The sequence below is a fragment of the Mercurialis annua genome, linkage group LG1-X (genome assembly GCF_937616625.2).
Source record: "Mercurialis annua linkage group LG1-X, ddMerAnnu1.2, whole genome shotgun sequence".
Lineage (NCBI taxonomy): Eukaryota > Viridiplantae > Streptophyta > Magnoliopsida > Malpighiales > Euphorbiaceae > Mercurialis > Mercurialis annua.
In genome coordinates, this window is record NC_065570.1 from 70,632,298 (window position 1) to 70,652,817 (window position 20,520).

The following is a 20,520-nucleotide window of genomic DNA, read 5'->3' on the forward strand; positions in this document are numbered from 1 at the left end:
CGTCAAAACACCAAAAAAAAGTTGTTTGGCAACATTGGAAGAGTCTTCTTATGGGATTATTGGTAGTCAAAGACATTATTGTTATAGTTTTTTTTTCTTTCCGAAGAGTGATATATAGCGACTGGTGAAATACAATGAACCATTTTTTTTACTCTTCTCGCACAAAATAAATATTCATCACTTCAAATATCATTTTACATTGAAGAAGCCACGGCAGCAAACACCTCATCGAGTTATTTTAATCCACGTGACTATTACTTAAGATTTTTCTTTAACTTTTTAGATAAATCTTGTTAAATAGTGGCGATTGGAGTCCAAACACAGAGTTCCATCAATCGAAGGACATACTACAACTATTTCTTAAAATATATGGACCAATTAAAAATATAAAATAGGACAAGGACAAAATAAATGAAAGATGAAAGGTATAGAAATTTGGAGATGTGTTCTGCTTTTAATTTTTAAATTTAATTGATGGTTTACGAGTAATGTTATGCAAATGTATTTTTATTCAATTATTTTGTTTTACATCATAACAACATAAATGAATTTTTAATTTTTAATAGTTGTTTCTGATATCACTTAATACAAGTTTTTATATTTTAGAAAAATTGTAGTATATATTAATTAGAGGCTAACTAAGGGTACTGATTTTAATGGTGGATACCCAATAATTCATGCTTACATCACAAATTAATAACACTAGAATGAGTGACAAGGATAGACGGATAGCAAGCAAGAAAAAGAAACAAAATTATGATGCCAAATCTCTCCATAAGTCCATATGACTCCGAAAGGCAAACAAAGATACACCTAACATATGTACATCTTCCACTTCACATATTTGTGAAGGTTATACATAGTCTAATCTCTAAATTTTTAATTTTTTACCCATCTAATTTTTAAATTTAACGTCTTACTTACCGAACTTCTGAACTTGCTAAATAATTTGATTTGATCCCTAAACTTGATAAATACGTAAACATTGAACTCTCTGTATATAAATTTTTTAAAAATATTTTAAGTGTCAGGTGGACACGGAGACGTTTAATATTTACGCATTTATCAAGTGCTGGAGTCAAATCAGATTATTTAATAAATTTAGAGGTTCGATAAGTGAGACGTTAAATTTATGAATTAGATAGGTAAAAGGATATAAGTTTAAAAGTCAAACTATATATTAAGCCTATTTGTGAAGGACCATTAGTATTAGCATCATGAATGACGAATTCAGACCACTTTGGCTGCAAACAAATGTGTATTCGCTTCTCCTCTCCTTATATCTAAATTTATATGAATATAATTATTATTTTTATCAATAAAATTGCTATGTAATGAAGATTTTTCTATTTTAGTCTGTGATTTTTTGAGACTTTTTGCATTTGCATGTATAAATTACCGATTAAAATTTGTTAGAGTTTATTCTTGTTATTAAAAATCCTTAATAAATTAAGGATTTTGAAATTTCGTTGAAGCTCATTTTAGAAATCGAGTTTCCTCAAAAATAAAAATTTTAAAATTACAACAAAAAATTTACAGGAAAGTGTTTAAATTATTTCGTGTCGTTAAAATTTCATTTTCAAATTTCTATGATGTTTCTTTCAAGTATATCAAGCATTATATTTTATTTGTATTTTTTAAAATTATTTTGATATATTTGGTTGTATTTCAACTCATTTTTAATCAAATTATAATATTTTTGTAGTGACAATGGGATCATTCTCATGCATTTCTAGATGTGCAACCCACGGCTATTTGTCATCTACCTTAATTAATTATTTTTGGCAAATTGTCAATTGACTTATAAAAAAAAGTCTAAAGATTTTAATTAATATCCAATTTGTCCTAAAATGGTTATAACTAATTCATATTACTTCTTAAAAATATTACTGTCAAATATAATTTATTTGTATTGTTTTGTCGTCTTTAATTAATATTAATGTCTCTTTTAAAATATTTATTTTTTGTTTGATATTATAATTAAGGATGGAATAGAAATTGATAAATATTTAAATAATTCTGATAAATTAATGTATAATACAGAATAGATTAAAAAATTATGAAATGAACAAAATTAAAAATACTCAAGGTAATATAAATAAAAAAGGGTCAATTCAAAACTTTACAAAAAAAAAAGTATTACTAATAATAGTAAAGAAATGCCTAAAAGGGACAAAAGATAAGGACCAATTAAAATAAATAAAATTGGTGGGCATATGGCTCCAAAAAGACTACTAAAGAAGTTGCACACGGTCGACAAATAATGGAGCATTATAATTGCATAATGGAGCCTAATTAGCCTTTTTGGTTTTGTTTTTGCTTACTCTAAGAAAAAAATACGGATCAATCAACTACAAAAATTTAATATCTCAAAATCTACAAAAACATTATAATAATTCTCCACCACTAACTTTCTTTCTTTAGTTTTCCAATTGTTAACATGGAAATTATTTTTGATTTATGAGACAGGCACACCAAAAAAAGTCAAAAATAACATGTGTGGAGACATGATGTGGTGTATAATAAATTAAAAAGAAAATAGTTTATTAAAAGAAAAATATTCAAGCAAGTAATGTTTTAATATTACAAACAATTATATTTTTTATGATATTCTATTTGGATGAAAATAAACGATAATTCATATTTAAATTCCTATACAAATACAGAAATCGTATTTAAATAATAAATATTATTTTAATGATTGGAAATAAATTATTCTTTATTTTGTAAATTATAGGTCTATTAACCTCTAATATAAAAAAAATTATATAGATGATGACTTCAACATAAATTAATTTTTTTATTAATGAATTTAGGCCTAATGCCGCAATATCCCCCGACCTTTTAACTAATTTTAATTATAAAAATACTAATTTTAATTATAAAAACCCATAATTTTAATTATAAAAATACTAATTTTTAAAAAAAACCTTCAATTAAACACTAAATTAATATGTATATTATAATATACTATCTTGTGGTCACTATATAATAATGTACGATGTTTTATTTTTATAATTAAATTTGTGCTAAAAATATTAAATTAAATAAAAATAAAAATTATATATAAATATATCGGAGTTTTACACTTCCCGTCTTCTCTTCATCTTTGTGGATGGAGATTGAACTTTCTTCGTCTCCATATTTATGGAGTTATTTTTCCGCTCTCCCCTAGTGAAATTTATTATTTTGATGTCATTATATTTTAGTAATTAAGACGAGTAATTTATATTCTCTTCGTCCCATAAATATAAAAATAGTAGACACTTTTTTTGTCATATAAAAATAAATAAAAAGTAACCACATTTATTGATAATTTGTAAAATTATCAAACTATTCTCATAATTTTATTGCATGAGCATTAAATGCAGTAGTTTCGTAATGTTTTACTCTTAAAAAATAAAAAAATATTGAAGAAATATTTGAATATATCAATTATAATTAATGAATTTTTAAATCTTATAAAATTATTATTTTTTTATTTTTATAGGACGGAAAGAGTATTATTCTAAGATTGTATATTTCAGAAATAATAAATTGTAAAAAGAAATAAAGGAGAGGAAGAAATTGGCAGTGGACCCTACATAGCACCCCCATCATCTAGAACACCTTGACTTTTATGAAATTAAAGAAATACCATCCCACAACACATGACTCACCATTTAGTATCTTAATTGCAAAGATGATGACATTAAACCCTTTTTATTATTGTTATTTTTATTTCCCTTATTAGTTAGTATTACATTACAATCCCTCTATTCACCAACAAACAAACAAATAAAAACAACAAACCCTTTGCTTCATCTATTCTCCATTCAATTTTCCAAACCCCAAAACACACCAAAGTTTCATAAACAACACCATGTTAGATCAAAACCCAAATATTTCTCAACAAAAAAACCATCAACATTTCTCAAATCATGTCATAAGTGACAGTTATGACAGTTATGGTGCAATAAATTACAAAGCTAGAGCTCAAAGAACAGCCCAAAATTATGCAACTTACCAATCTTGGAGCCCCATAGCTGATTTTGGAGCAGAAAAAAGGCTTATTCAAGACGAGAATGATGACTCGGGTGTTTGTTCACCACCTTTATGGAGAACAAGTCCACCACAAAATCAATACAGAAATCTCTCTCCATCTTCAAGAACTCAAGCTATTGCTAGAGGCCAAAAAGAGCTCATGGAAATGGTGAGTAAAATGCCTGAGGGATGTTATGAATTATCTTTAAAAGATATAGTGGAGCACAGTCAGGTAAATAATTTTAATCATGAGGGTGTTAAAGAAGAAAGTTTTAGTAAAGAGAGGAGTAGTAACGTTAGCAGTGAGGATCAGATTATAAAAATAAAGAAAAAACTGAGTAATGAAAGGAAAATGAAAATGAATAGAAGTGGGAGTGTAGAGAATAACGGAGGGTTTCTTTTAAAAATGGTGTTTCCAGTTTCTTGGAATTCAAGAAACAAGAAAAAGAAGAGCAATAATATCAAGAAAATCAAGAAAAGTGAGAGTTTTGCAATGAATGGTGATAATAATAGTGAGAGGGTGTCTCCAAGGCCTTTGTTAATCGATGGATCTGGTGAAAAAGGTGAAGAATCTGAGTGGTGGAAGAAGAGAATTGTGGAGAAAGAAGAGAGTGATGATCAGAGTGGTGGGTTTAGTAGTATTAATAGCAGAAGTTCTAAAAGCAGTGGCTGTAACAGCAGTAGAAGTAGCAGCAGAAACAGCAGTGGCAGGTATTTATTTATGATTTTAAAAATGTCTGAAAACTATGGTTTTTTCTTGAATCGAATCGAACCCACTTTGATTAAAGATTTAAATTGATATGATACAAGCATGGTAGATTTAGATATCCACATAATTGCATATCAAGATTCAAGAATACTTGCACTTTAGCCAAAATCAAGAATTTAGCCTTAATTGTTCTTGTGAAAAACAAAGAAGAAACAGGGGATTCTTGAAAGTTCAAAATAATGCAGGGGTATTTTTGTGACTTTTAGAATATGCCAAGAATTTTTTTTCTTTTTCTTTTCATAATCATCACAAATTGGTGAATATTACATTCTGCATATCAATATTAAAGAAAAAAGTGCACATAAACTTCATTAAAAGTTTCCTTAAAGCATCCACTACAGTATTTCCCTTTTGCTTTTCTTGACTGAATTTCCATCAATTACCAAAAACAATTCAAAAGGATACTTTACACATTTTAGAACAAACACAAATAGAAAACTAATTTAATTCGTTTAAATAAAGCGAGTTAGTTTTTAAAACAATACCGCAATTTATTAAGTAGTAAATTTGTATTTTTAATAAAATGTCGACGAAAAAATTTCAAATAGTGGTTATTAATTTGAGCGGAAGGAGTATATGTTATGATTGAGTGGGTTGTGACAAAGATTGTAAATTGTAATGCAGGCAAGGAAGAGGTGGTTGCTGGTCTTTCTTTATGATGAAGAGAGAGCAGAAGGCAGAATAAAGGATCTTGCTACTCAATTCACAAAATTGCAATATTTTTGGGTTGGTGAAATCAAAAGATTTACAGTTGTAGAATTATGTATATTCTTGCTTTAATTGTAATGATTGTGAGTTTACATTATTTCTTGTTTTATTCTTTCAGATCATGCATACTTAAATATATTTCTACATATGTATATGCCCTTTGGTGCTGGGTTATAATTATTTTTTCTTTGTTAAAAATCCATGTTTCCAAAATTTTGTATAAAATGAATCTGAATAGTCTTCGAAAATATTAATGTAATTCTACCAAACTAATTGGACTTGCCATCATTCTAATAAATAGGATAATTTTCACCCTCAATTTTTGTCTCTCTTCCATCATTGTCCCTAAACTTTAATTTATAATTATGTTCTTATGAACTTCTATTTTGTATCCTTTTCATCCTTAGTGTCATTCTAGCTCCATTTCCATCAAAGTTTTGTGATGTGGTGATAAGTTAAAATTCTATTTGGACTAGAAAAGTATACCACAACAAAAAAAATTATGAATGAGCGTATAAAATAAGAGTTCAGATGACTGCCACATTATTAATTTTTAATTAAAATAGAGCTGAAATATGTTAGAGATAATACGGATACAAAATGGAAATTTAAGAAAAATATAGTTACAAACTAAATTTTAGGAATTATGGTGCGAGAGAGGAAAGGTGAGGAACTCAAATGAAAATTAGCTTAATAAACTTCAACAATGGAATGGCCTCTGGAAATTTATTTTCTTATTATCCTTTGCTTCTATTGGACAATTTGGTTACTTGTATGAATTTAAGAAATTCCTTCTTTAGTTAGCTGCTCAATAAAGAAAAGGATGTAATCATTCCATTTGTCCACTATAGCATATATATGACAATCAAAACTTTTTCTAAGTTGAAAATTATTCGTTTTTAGCTAGAAATTAGTTGTTTATTGAATTTACAGCAAACTATGATCGTTGTAGCCCAATTTGAAGCTTTTCTAAGTCATGTTAAAATTGTTGGAATTGACTTTTGAATATTTTAATCCCATTTTTAATAAATAAATTGATATAGAAACAAACTGATAATGACAAATAAATTGGTAGAAATGAAACACAAAGGCAGAAGTATTATTTATTGAGCAAAGGGTAATTGCATTTCTGAATTTGTTTGTCGGAATCGATTAGTTCACATTTAATAATTTTAATTAATTAATTTTCAATTTGATAATTAAATGTTATTAGAATTAAATTGATAAAAATAATTAAATGCGAATTAATTGATAAAAATAATTAAATGCAAATTAATTAAATGTATTTTGTAAATTCAAATACCGCGGTCTGAAATGAACCTTTATTTTTAGTTTTAGTTAGGTAGTTATGTGAAGTGGCATCATGCCAGCCTTTTAAGGATTGAAAACAAATCAAAATCCGATTGTGCCTTTGACAAAGTGAAATAAACTTAAAATCTAATAGAAAGCTTGCTTTACGATTTATGATCTAGAAGTTGACATAAAATAAATACAGATTTATCATTTTATGATTAAAAATAAGAAATCATTAACTATTTTATTGTTAGAATTCAGAATATAGATTTACCATTTCAATAGATTTAATACTTACTTAAAAAGTTAGTCTCAGAACAAATATTTGGCGTTGAAGTGTTCAGCCATAGATTTGGAGTTGAAGGGTCCATTTTTTCCCTTTTAACAATTTGGTTCGAATGCTCATAAATGATTGATGAAGAAATTACACTCCTTACTCTTTTCATTGATTTTTTTATATAAAATCATGCCTTTTCTTCTAAAAAAAATATATGTTTTTAATAACTTATCAAAAATCTATTAAAAACTACAAAATTACTCTAACGGCTCCTGTACAGTTAATTAAAAGCATATTTTTACAAGAAGATATAAAATTATTTATATTAATAGATTAAAAGAAAGGCATGGCATAGATTCATAAACAATCATATAAAAAAGGTATTTTTATATAAAAAAAAACTCATGATTAACTAGTTCAAAAAATAGCCCAGCCCACAAGAGAAGCAATTGAACATGGAACATTTACAAAATTATCTAAAGGAACAAAAATATTCTCTCTTTTTTAATACCATGAGGTGGGAATGGATCTCAACTATAAAACGATATCTTTAAACATTCCACATTCAGACTAATCTTTATAATTTTATTTAAGTTAGAAGAGTGCATTACCAACTCATCTATACCTTGGGATTAAAATATTCTCTCCATTTAAATAGACCTATTTATGGACTTGGATACACGCCCAGACACGTCCAAGCCCGGTCTCTAGAGCCGGATTTGGGCAATGATTTTCCGTTTCAAACCCGGCCGTAGGTCGAGTTCGAGAAAACCCCGCTATTTTATGGGGGAATTCAGGCTTTCATTTTTATAGATTTTGATGTAAGTCTGTCTAAATAAAGCCCGGGCTCGTATAAATATAATGTTAGGGCCGGGTTTAGATATGAAATACAATATCCGAGCTGAGTTTGTAAAAAAAATTAAAAAAACTGACAGGTTCTGTCCGAGTCCGGCTCATGAACAGATCTACTTTTGGAAAGCACACAGTTGAATCATTATTAATGTTAATATGTTTAATTCAAAATCGAATATAAAACTTTTGTTTCATTATTCCTTTGCCAAATATGATGTGGGGGGAACTGTTATGTAAAACATAATTTTTTACTGGTAGAAGATACAAAAAAACTCTTAATTTTTTTTAAAAGTACATATCAACCCTTTTACTTTTGGGGCAAAATTAAGCTGTGTTTTTAAAATTGAATAATTAAACTCTTGTTGTTTTAAAATCGAATAAATAAACCCTTTTAGTTTACTTTTAGAACACTTACCCCTCAAAATTTCGATAAATATTTTAAACATTAAAATTATTTTTGAACTTTTTTCCTATATGATTATGAGAGACATGTCAGCTATTAACGAGTATTTCTAATGATACTGGACGAAAGGGGTTATTTGTTCTATTTAAAAATAAAGAGAGGTTAATTATACTTCAAAACTGATTTGTATTTTTGTAAAAACTACGAGAGTTTTTTTGTACTTTTTGCTTTTTTTATTTGATACTGATAAAGTAAAATATTTCATTTTGATAAATCACCTTTTTTTATTGACTAGTTTCGCATTACGTGCTATGCACGTGGCTCGTAACGTAACTCGTCAATGAACATATTAGTAAATTTATTATAATTATATCAATTTTTTTATTTATAATTAATATTAAATTAGTTAAGAATTTTTGTAAAAGTAAATATAATATATTCGGTTATTAAATTTTTTTCCATACTGAATTTATTCTTCTTTTGGTTTTATAATAACCATAATTAAATAATTAACTTAATTTTATTAATAATATCTTTAAAAATAATAAGATGGAAATTTAAATAATATTATATTGACCAAATACAGTATTTTAATTTTGTGGTTCAATCAAACTAAAATATAGGTATTCCTACTAATTTGGAGACAATTTAGTTTTTTTTTACATACTAAAAACTACATTGGAGATAATTTAGCTACCTATTCTATTTAGGACTTTATTTACAATAGTGATTAATTAAATAACTAATTAGTTAATGACTATAAAACCTTTATTTAGTAGTAAACTGAAAGGATTATTCAGTAAATTTGCCTGTCTCTCCCCCCCATCCGTGTAATATAGAAATATATTTAACTTAAAAGAAAATAATTTTATCAAAATAAAAAATAATGCTCCAAATCTATCAACTATGGCTCTGAAAATAGCATTATATTTTTATCTTAAACTATAAATAATGAATTATAATATCACATCATACAGTTACTTTTATTACAACTTTAATATATATCTTTGATCATTTTTAGGTAAAACAAATTTATAGTTATATTAGATAGTACAAGTATTTTATAGTAGAGTTTTTTTTGATAATTTATTGTATAGTAGAGTTGAGTCGGCAATTAATTAGTAATTGCCCCGCTCTTAATTGTTGAGTGTTTTGTTTTTGTTGTTTCAAAGAAAGGTATAACTTGATATCAAAGCTAGAATAATATTACTATAATTAACAAATGATTTTTGTCATTGAAATAAAAATATTCAATTATTTTGTTTCTTTTCTAAGTAAGACAACTAAGTTGCTATGAAATCGTTTTTATCCAAAAATAAAAATATGGCCGTGGAATAGAGAGATTTTTAAGTAGATTTAGTCTATTACGTCATTTGTGGACTATCCTATTATATTATGATACGTAATTAAAATAATGACATTATTTATTATATTTTTTTACATTTTTAATATTATCATTATTTGAATGACGTGTCATAATGTGATAAGTTTAGTTCATAAATGATGTGATGGATTGAATCTATCTAATTTTTTTTCTGTGGAATAATATGCAAACTTGCAAAGCGAGTCATGTGAAACCGTGGGAAGACTTGGTCAACTTTAGAGGTCAGCTAAACTAATTCTTTGACTTTTTTTGATCAGTTTAAATTTCAGCCAACCAATGCCAAATGGCGATTCCTTAAACATTGAAAGTGGGACCCAAAAACTCTTCACTGCCGCAGTAACGCGCTTTTGCATCCCTTAAAACGTCGGAAAATTATACTCCGTTCCTTTTTTGTTTTTTTATTAATCGTCTCTACAAGGAGTTTGGAATCCGATAACAAATTGATGTAGAAGAAAATTTATTAAATATTCAATTTTTATATTTTTAACCATATTTGAGTTAAAATAATTTATTGATCGAATTGAATTTAAGTACGCTAATAAAAAAGTTCAATTAAAGACCGATAACAAATTGTACGTTAATTCGTTGCATTGGGCATAATGGTAGTCTTTCCGTCCCATATTTTCGGAATGTCCAACTTTGAAAAAAATTATTTTTATTTTTAAATGATCTTGAATTTCTGTTTCTACCCTTCTTTAAATCACCTTTAAAGAAATTATATCCACCATCATTAATAAAGGTAAAATAAAAAAACTACAATAATAAATACTTTATTTATCTTCGTTTAAAATAAAAAGAGATTAATATATCTTACTATCCGCTTCAATATCTTTTCATCGAAAAAATTAATTGGCGAATGAAATTGCTAAAATAAATAAGTTGTATTTCAAATTATCAAAATTAAAAAATTGTGTTAAAATTAGAAAATACGCTAAAATTTATAATTTATGTTACAATTATCTTTAATTTTACACACCTTAAAATTTTAAATTTATATTCATTTATACATTTTTATGTATAATAGATGTAGAAGAAAATTATGATATTAATGAAAAATAAAACAAAAAATTAATGCTATTTTGATATATTTATACTAATCGATTTTTATATCAGGACAGCATATAAATTTTGTTACATCAAACCATCTTACTCGGTTTTCTATTTTGTAAAAACCCTATATTTGTTCTTTTTTTGTTTTTCTTTTTTCAGGTGGATGGGTTAATTATTAATTGGTTTTTGGTGAACAGCTAGTTATCAAATTAGTTAATTTTTTTTAATCAAGGATATTGTTTTTAATCAAGGATATTATTTTTAATCAAATTAGTTAAACACATAAAGATTTTTTATATCTACGTCAGATGCTTATACTAATCTAATCTAAAATGATATCCTAATGTGTAAAATAGTAGTAATAGATTAGATGTAAAGAATTATCCAATAAATGAGTACAAAAAGTAGATTATAAAAAAATTAGTGTTACCTTCTAGAATAATAAAGAAATTAAGGAAAGGAAAAGACACAGCAAGTCCAATTCTTTAAATTTGAACAGACAAAAATTGGGGACGAAATATACAATTTTACTTCTCTTACGCTTGCAAGAATTGTAATCAAAATTATTCAAAAACTATCAAATCATACTTTGATTTCCATTCTCTCTCTCTCTCTCTTGACACTGGTAAGCCTTCCAATCTTGTAGATCTTGTTAACTGGGTTTTAGTTTTTTTTTAACATTTTGTGTTTTTTTTTTAATATTTTTAGCAATGTTTTCTTGTTTAGGTTGTGCCTTTTGGTGGAATTTTAGGGTATCATTCATAATAGTCAAAATTGGGTTTTGTTAATTTTGTTGAATTAAGTTGAATTAGTCAGTGGGATTGGTCTCTTTAGATTATTTATCAATTTAAGCTAACATTTTGATCATTACTTTTCTGCCATGATTGATTCATTTTGATCATGAAGTTATGCTCAATTTTGCAATTTCTCATGCTTTTAGTTTTCTTGTTTTGCAGCTCAATAAGAAATAGCTTGCTTGAATAAAAGGAACCAACTATAATAACTATGGCGAACAATGCGGCAGCTTGTGCCGAGAGGGCTACAAGTGACATGTTGATCGGCCCCGACTGGGCTATTAATATCGAGCTTTGTGATTATATCAATATGGATCCCGGGTATGATTTCTATGCTTTGGTAGAATTTCTGTGTGTAATCTTGTATATTCTGCTTTAAATGTTTGTTTTTGAGGTTTGGTCATGTGATATGATATATAATAGAACATGATGGATGCAAGTAATAAGTTAAAGAGCTGGATTCTTCAATGGTGTTTTATAAGAAGTATTGATGATATATGCTATTTAGTTGTTCCTGTTGAAATTTGCGCAGCCAGGCTCTTTTTTGGTGATTTTGATACCATTTATGGATTGATTGTCATTGCAGGCAAGCAAAGGAGGCCCTGAAAGTACTCAAGAAGCGACTAGGAAGCAAAAATCCTAAGATACAACTTTTGGCACTTTTTGTAAGTATATCTTTTCTTGTTGTAGACCTTCTGTTTCTCCTTGCTATGGCAGTTAAACTTGATGAACTGTGTAAAATAGCAATTTGACTTAGTATTACTTCTGAAAATCTTTTTCTTTAAATTAAACTGGTATTGCTATTATTAAAGTTGTAGAATATATGGAGTTTCCCTTTCAGCTGGATGGCTTCTATGATTGGAGCTATCTATACATGCTGTCGTTTATGACACAAATTTGGCATTTTAATAATTTATGATGTTAAAAAAAAATAACAAAATACATGTCTCTGTAAGCCTTGTGCTGCATATCACACGATAACACAAAGCCATTGTCTTATCACTCACACTCTGGGAAATATTTTTATGTAGGCACTGGAGACTGTCAGCAAAAACTGTGGTGAGAATATATTTCAGCTGATCATTGAGCGTGATATCCTACATGATATGGTGAAAATAGTGAAGAAGAAGGTCTCTGTTTCGCACCTTGACAGCACATCCAATCTTTCTTATCATTCAATGTTTGTTTTATAATACATGTTTTTCTGATATATTACTGCAGCCAGATTTGAATGTGAGGGAAAAGATACTGATTTTGATAGACGCATGGCAAGAAGCTTTTGGGGGTGCAAGGGGAAGGTATCCCCAATACTATGCTGCATACAATGAACTAAGGGTATCTTTAACCTTTATTCAATTTTTTTTTTGTATATAATTCTAATTGCTAGAAAGTAATAGTTATTTTCATAGCTGCATGCCCATTACGTTTTGATTTGGTTCCTATTTGTGCATTTTAGTAACCTTAGCAGTATGGATGTAATGCTTTGATGGTTCATAGCAATTTTTTATTTAACAACTAGTTCTTTGTTATGTTTAAATGCTCTATTATATGAGTTGTAACATGTATCCAACTGTACATTAGTGAATAACGACATTTTAGCAAACTATAATTTCTATCAGACTCAGGGGCCTATTTTATTTTAGATATTTAGAATAAGTTTTCTTCAACCTTTGAGTTTTTCTCTTTGCATTTATCAAGCCCTATATTGTGGATCTAAATTTTGTTTGACAACTAACAGGCTGCTGGAGTAGAGTTCCCTCCCCGAGCAGAAAACAGTGTACCACTCTTTACTCCTCCCCAAACACAGCCAATAGTACATGCTCCTTCGTCATATGAAGAAGCTGCTATACAGGCCTCTCTTCAGTCTGAAGATGCTTCTGGTCTAAGGTACTTTTTGAATTTGCTGCGTCTATTTCTTCAGTTTCTATTCCAGCTTAAGTGTAAATTGTGTAACGAGTTTTGTTAAGGCTACTTTCATTGTGGTTGATTCCTGTGAGGATAGATGTTGGAATTGTTTGATCTTTTAATTCTCTCTAGCTATATTATGTAGGAAGTTAGCCGTTATTAATAAAAAATAATGGAAACTTGTATCTTTTGATAGCAGCTATGATAGGGCATATTTTTTAACTGGAAATGTTTTGGATACTAGGGTAGTTTTCATGTCAGAAAATTACACATGGAACTCTGTGCATGCAATGACAGTATAAATGCTAAGTTGGTTGCTGCTAGTAGATCATTTTGATGAAATATTTGTTTAATTCCAGCTTGCCGGAGATGCAAACTGCCCAGGGACTATCAGATGTGTTAATGGAAATGCTTGCTGCCTTGGATCCTAGGAACCCTCAGGTAGTACTGATATGTATATGTATCTAAATTATTGTTATTTTGAAGCATTCTGTTTCTTGATGACATGTATCCTTTTGTATTTCTTTTATTGTTCATTTATGTTTAAGCATTTATCAAATTTTTTAACTTCAGCAAAAGGTTATGATGTAGATGTTTTTGTTCAGTAGAAAGATATAGTTTCTTAGTACAGAGTTGGACATTTATCATGTGTTTTCTGATCACCATTTTAGTTATTGGTGGACGTGGATGATACAAAGTCCTATCTGCCTTTTATATCTCAAAATTATTAAGATCATTGTTGGAAATTTGGGTGAGTTAAAATTTCACAAGTTAACCTCAAAATTAATATTTATTCAATAGAATAATTGCAAAGCTAATATTCCTGTAATTCAGTTTAAAACATAATCACAAACTGATTGGCCGAAAGAGTTATGATGATGGTATTGGTGGAAGAATGGTATATGATGATGGCGATGAAATTGACGACTGATTGTGTTGGCAAAAAGCATTGGGCTCACTGGAAGTATAGCACTAATGGTGATTTTGGAAGTTGACTATCAGTAGTGATAGTGGTGGGAATTAATTTGTTAAGTGAGATTAATGTCCTCACTTCTCAGGCATGTGTACATTCTGAGAAAATAAAATTTCAGCATGCAATCTTGAGGATTTTATTAGGTGCTGAAAAATATTAATATTGCTAATTTCTGTTTACGAGGGCCATTTAGATATCATCAGCATTAACAAACCCAACTTTTTTTTTGTTTCTGTTGTTTTTTTAAGAACCATCATACTTTGTTATTGCTTGAACTACGACTTTATGTACATTGCCATATTGTTGAGGAAAAAAAGTATATATCAATACAATTCGTTAAAGCCTTGGAACGTAAGTTGCTATAAGAGCAAGTGCATTAGTTTTTGTTTGCTTTTAATATTATCGGTAAATCCTCATATTTGAGGTTTTAAAAATCTATGATAGTATTTGTTATTCTTGATGAATGAAAATCTCGTTTAGTTTTTGATAATAGACCCCATTGGTATCTATCAATTATGTAGCAGTTCCAACTTGATAATCTGCAGATATTAAAGCTTCTTATCTAGTAACGTTGAACATGATTGATTTTATGCAATACGTTAACTGTATATCAATTTAATCTTTATATGCTTGATGGTAGGCTGTCAAAGAAGAAGTAATTGTTGACCTTGTTGATCAGTGTCGTTCGTACCAAAAGCGCGTCATGTTTCTTGTGAACAGTACGGTGTAAGAATTTGACTGATATAATTTCTTCCCATATTGTTTCAGTAGTTACGGTGATTATTGATTAAATGATGTTTTTCTTTCAGTGATGAGGAGCTCTTGTGTCAGGGATTGGCATTGAATGACAACTTACAGCGCGCGCTTAGCCGGCATGATGATATTGCCAAAGGAGCTTCTCCTGCGGCTGAAAGGCCAGTAGACACTCCGGTTGTGCCTCTTGTTAGTATCAACCATGAGGATGACGACTCCGAAGATGACTTTTCCCAGCTGGCTCACAGGTAATTGTAGTTGCTTATTTCCATGTTGCACGACTCAGATTTCCTGCTAAATGCTTCTAGTTCTAGCTTAATTGACTGTTTTGTTGGGACTTGGGAGATCTTAACTAGCGTATTATCGAGTCCTTTAAAAAATACAACTTAACAAGTTGGTATAATCATGTAACTGCAGGTCATCAAGAGAAAGTTCACAAGGACAGGGCAAGAAACCGGTCAGCGTTAGAACTATTAGCCCGCTGCTTCCTCCTCCTCCTGCATCAAAGAAGCCAGTCAGTTCCGAGTCTGGCATGATTGATTACCTCAGCGGTGAAGCCTACAAGTCTCAAGGTTCTTCTCAGAAGTTGGAGCCCGCACCCTTTACAGCTCCAATTCATTCCACCACAAACTCCTCACCTCCATATTCTCCACCTTTACCTTCATCGTCTCCTCCTTCTCATGCGGCGAACTCATCACTCACCGGGCATCCTGTATACGATGAACCACCTCCATTAAGCAAATCTCCGGAGGGGTTGCCTACAGCTCCTTGGGATTCTCCTCCTGGTTCTCTTCCACCTCCTCCTTCCAGATTCAATCAGAGACAGCAATACTTCGACCAACATGGTTCTGTGGGTGGGGCCTCTCATTCAAGTAGTGGATCGGGTTCCTCTTATGATAGCTTGGTCGGTCAAACCCAGAATCTTTCGCTTAATTCGTCTACACCAACCAAACAAACAAAACCTGAAGATGCTCTTTTCCAGGATCTGGTTGATTTTGCTAAAGCCAAGTCGTCGTCTTCAACATCCAAACCCAATAATAGATCGTTTTGATCATCAGTAAAGGTCGTCTATATTGGTACAGGTTTTGAATACTTATTAGATGATGAGGTTCCGCTTCGGACGATGAGATTTGTTTAGCAGTAAAATAAATGTCGGGTTTGAACTTTTGGGTTATGGGTTTATGTTGAGATGAACTGCTTTATGAATTAAATTTGGTACATAAATCTTAGAATGAGCTTGTATCATATTGCTCTTTCAGTCTTTTTTCTTCTTTTGAACAAAAGGAAATTTGATTTTATTTTTTATTTCTGCTAAGATGAGCACCTGTCCTTGTATTTCGTGTTCTCTTCCTTTATTCTTCTGTGTTAAATGTTTTCTGATTCTTTGCATTGACTTGGTCAGTTGAGGTTCGATTGAGCATTATAATCTTACAACTTCATTCTCCCAAGACAAGAAAGAATATATTACCCCTTTATCTTTTTGATCATTAAAAAGTAAAAGATATTACCCCTAGAATCGTCTTTAATTATATTGAAGTGCTTAAAAATATTTGCAGTTATCAAATTATTTTTTAACAGCGTAGTAATCGACTTTAAGTTCTTATATTTTTTATAATTAAATTTCAATACTACCAACACTGGCATGTAAGTAACCCTAAAAAGTTACTCAAAAGAATAAATCAATATCATATTCATATTATCTAAAACAATACGTAAAATCTTCTTATTGGTTTCCGTGATATTGACTTCTAATGATATGGAAAAATTAAGAAGGCACACACTATTCTGCCAGTTACATAAGTAATTTTCCATCTGAATTCGTATAGTGACCTTGTGTTGCTAGTAAAACCCAAGTTTGTCTGCTAAAAGTAAGTCTAAAAATTGATAACTTGTAAAAACACAATAATTTGGTAAATGCACCCATCAGTACTTTTGCTTGTTAGCCTTATGTTAGCCGTACTTCACCTGGCTCAAAAGGCTCCTTGTCTTGGAATTTTGCGGCATTTTCTTTTTGATCACAAACACACTACGGCGCACAAGCCAACAGCAAGACAAACGTTTAAAGATTGTGTACAAGAATGCAATTTCCTTCAATAATATTGCTCAGAAGATTAATCTGAAAAAACAAAAGATTTTTAACAGTGACTGCATGAGCTGATGCTGCCAAAAATGTTGCGTTTAATCCCACACTCATACTCTTATATTAAACCTGCTTATTCTCCATTTAAGTCATTTAACTTGAATACAAAGCAACAAGAAACAAAGAGATCTGTTCTGCATGGGATAATGCTAATTACATGCTAAGTAGGAAACTTCCGGCTTCCTTCATGCAACAATTCGTAATTCATATATTAGCATATATGCTAAATCCCAACATATACAACAACGTCTTGAGTTATCCACATTGTGCTTTTATTCTCCATTTTTCTTATTTCTCTATGTTTCTTTTGTGCCAATAGTTACACAAAATTTATAATTTAATTTTAGTCTAAATATAAAAAATAATAGTAATGTTGTATTAATTGGGCTTAACCATGCCACTTAGGTAAAATGATTTTATTTATCTACAACTTTAACCCTTTTAATGGTTATATTTGAAAAAAATTTGAATAATTTGGCCCGTCGACCTGACAAGTTAAAATAGTTATATCTAAACTTCAATTTAATCAGAATTATAAAATTTATTTTTTCTAACTGGACTAAATAAATCAACTGTTGGCAGCGAACACATTATAGATATATCTACCGAAACAATCAAAGTTGTGGATAAGAAAATCATTTTGCCGGCTGTGTACTATTCTACTTTTATTTAACTAGTCTTTTACAAAGTCTAATTATTTATCTAATTCATACGTATAATTTATTTTTTTATAAATTAAGGGCCAGTTTGAAAAAGAAATTGAGTAGTTAGCTTCAATGACAATGTATTTATCGAAATTATGCCAAAATTAAAATCATTTAAAAATTGTGCTATAAAAACAAAAACTTTTACTATAGTAAATGTTTGATTCTTCCGTTTTTATTTACTTGTTTATCTAGAATGCACACAAAAGTGTTTCTATTATCTTAATTATTAGAGATAAAGAATAACCCTAATAATTTATTTAATAAGTATTTATTATTATATCATAGAAGAACAAAATATGCTTGAAGAACTCTAAAATATGAGGTATAAGAACATGTTGAATGATAAAAAAAATATGGAAATTAATAAGATAGTTATAATAATAGTTAATCATAATACTTTTTTTAGTCTTTTACACAAAAAATAAAATCAAATTTATACTAGCAATAACATTTTACTACTTTTTAATGTTTAATTTAGCACATAAATTGACATTGCATTAGAGATTCTATAATATATAACACCTTGAAATTATGATCTTTTTGGAATTTTAGAGTTATGAAAGCTAAGGAGCCCTTTTTTTCCTTTTTATGAATAAAACTAAAGTTTTATAACACTTAATAACTTTGATTTGATAATGTAATTGATGGATATCGGACCTTGAAAACCTGGTCAATCCATTTCATGAAGAATGTCGAACCTTCAAGATCCATTTGAAGAATGTCGAACTTTTAAAGTCTATCTAATGAAGGTTAACGAATCCAATGGAGATTGACGAACATTCTAGGATCATCCAACAAAGGATTTCAAATTTTTGAGGTCCATCCAATGAAGGTTGATGAACTTCATGGTTCATCCAATAAAGAATGTCGAACCTTCAAAATCCGTCCAATGAAAGTTGTCGAACATTCGACTGAAGTATGCCAAATTAACCTTCAAGGTACACTCAATGAAGGTTGTCGAACTTTCACCCAATGAAGGATGACAAACCTTAAGGTCCACCCAATTAAGATCGTCGAACCTTCAAAGTCCATCCATTGAAGGATGTCGAACCTTCAAGGTCCACCCAATGAAAATTTATATATAACCTTCAAAGTTTGTCTAATGAAGGATGTTGAACCTTCAAGGTCCAGTAAATAAAGGATGCCAAACCTTCATGGTTCAGCCTAAGATAATGCCTGGTGAAACGTGAGATCACTAGAACTCAATCAACTGAATAACAAGTGAGGTTTCCGTACTACAAACACTTCGATAAATAAGCATACCTAGATAAGACAGATAGAAAGTCATGTCCTAAGAGGTATAGTACAACTCTTTTTAGGTATTACCTCTATGTAAAGATCGACCAAGAGGTATGCATATTCATTCAATTCAAACATTCAATATATCAATAAAAGCTCTTAAATTATCAAGTCTAGTTTCAAGACTGTTATAATCAGAGTGCTCATCAGACACCACCGTCCGATAAGCAGTCTCGCATTTCTTTGTCTTTCATGTCTCTCCCATGGAATTCAAGCTTATTCGACAACAAACAAATTAACATGAGTTCAACCCGTTTAACATCTAAACGAACGAAAACGAGCTGAACACGAATCAGACAAGAAACATTATAAATTTTAAATGAACCGAACATAAACGCCATGTAACTGCAATCATAAGGATATACATAGAACATATACTCGTTTTAATTATGATATAGTACACATTTGTTTTAATTGTGGTATAGTGGTACACAGTCGTTTTAATTATGATATAGTACACATCAAGTTGAATGTTACATTTGATGAAGAACAAAATACTCACAATGACATTTTATTTCTTGGAAAATTAAGTTATACTCCGCTCAATTATAGCGAGATTTGCATATGCATTGGGGAATGAATTTAAGATGCACATATATATAGCTATATAGCTAATGCCGCCCACTGCTTGAGCTAGGGGTAGCAATGAAATGAGCAGCAAGCCGGCCGATAAGCTTGAGCTTGTGATAGAGAAGCACAAACATTCTCCGCTTGATGCTTCCTCTAACCGGCGGCACGAGGATCATTCTCCTGTCATTGTTGCAAACAGCAATTGCTCTTCGAGTCAATGATTCCAATGCCATTACTTCCATCATAATCTTTTCTTCCATTTCTTCTCTACTTCAAAATCAAGATTACACACATATATATATGCATGTAACAAGACTAATATTGCTGGATAAGGAACCTTCCTGCAACTTCCAAGTACATAACTATTCACTAAATTATCATATCCATGCACATTGATCTATGAAATTTCATATATAGTGGCAGATGCCTTTTAGCTTCTTTGGTAATCTTTTGTTAATTTTCATATCTAAATATAGATGGCCACTTAGAACTTAGGATAAGGAAATTATCAGGTCTATTTTTGCACTAAAGGATGATTTGACAGTGAGCATTCTTTTAGTTGTGAAAATATAAGGATTAGGCTGTGAAGAAGGGTTACTTTTTGTTTCGTAATCTTTGTT

At 29.7% G+C, this 20,520-nt stretch overlaps 2 protein-coding genes across 2 annotated transcripts; both read left to right on the forward strand.

The window, feature by feature from the left end:
• The first annotated feature begins 3,732 nt into the window (after positions 1 to 3,732).
• LOC126666357 (uncharacterized) lies at positions 3,733 to 5,597 on the forward strand. The gene is made up of 2 exons (XM_050359389.1): positions 3,733 to 4,734; positions 5,417 to 5,597. The coding sequence occupies exons 1-2, from the start codon at positions 3,863 to 3,865 to the stop codon at positions 5,475 to 5,477; spliced, it is 933 nt and encodes a 310-aa protein (XP_050215346.1). The 5' UTR covers positions 3,733 to 3,862; the 3' UTR covers positions 5,478 to 5,597.
• Positions 5,598 to 11,202: 5,605 nt separating this feature from the next.
• Positions 11,203 to 16,519, forward strand: LOC126664320 (TOM1-like protein 3). The gene is made up of 10 exons (XM_050356666.2): positions 11,203 to 11,384; positions 11,716 to 11,874; positions 12,140 to 12,218; positions 12,585 to 12,683; positions 12,775 to 12,888; positions 13,292 to 13,440; positions 13,818 to 13,899; positions 15,072 to 15,157; positions 15,241 to 15,432; positions 15,602 to 16,519. Exons 2-10 carry the CDS (start codon positions 11,765 to 11,767, stop codon positions 16,233 to 16,235), a joined length of 1,545 nt encoding a protein of 514 aa, XP_050212623.1. The 5' UTR covers positions 11,203 to 11,384; positions 11,716 to 11,764; the 3' UTR covers positions 16,236 to 16,519.
• Positions 16,520 to 20,520: the final 4,001 nt, after the last annotated feature.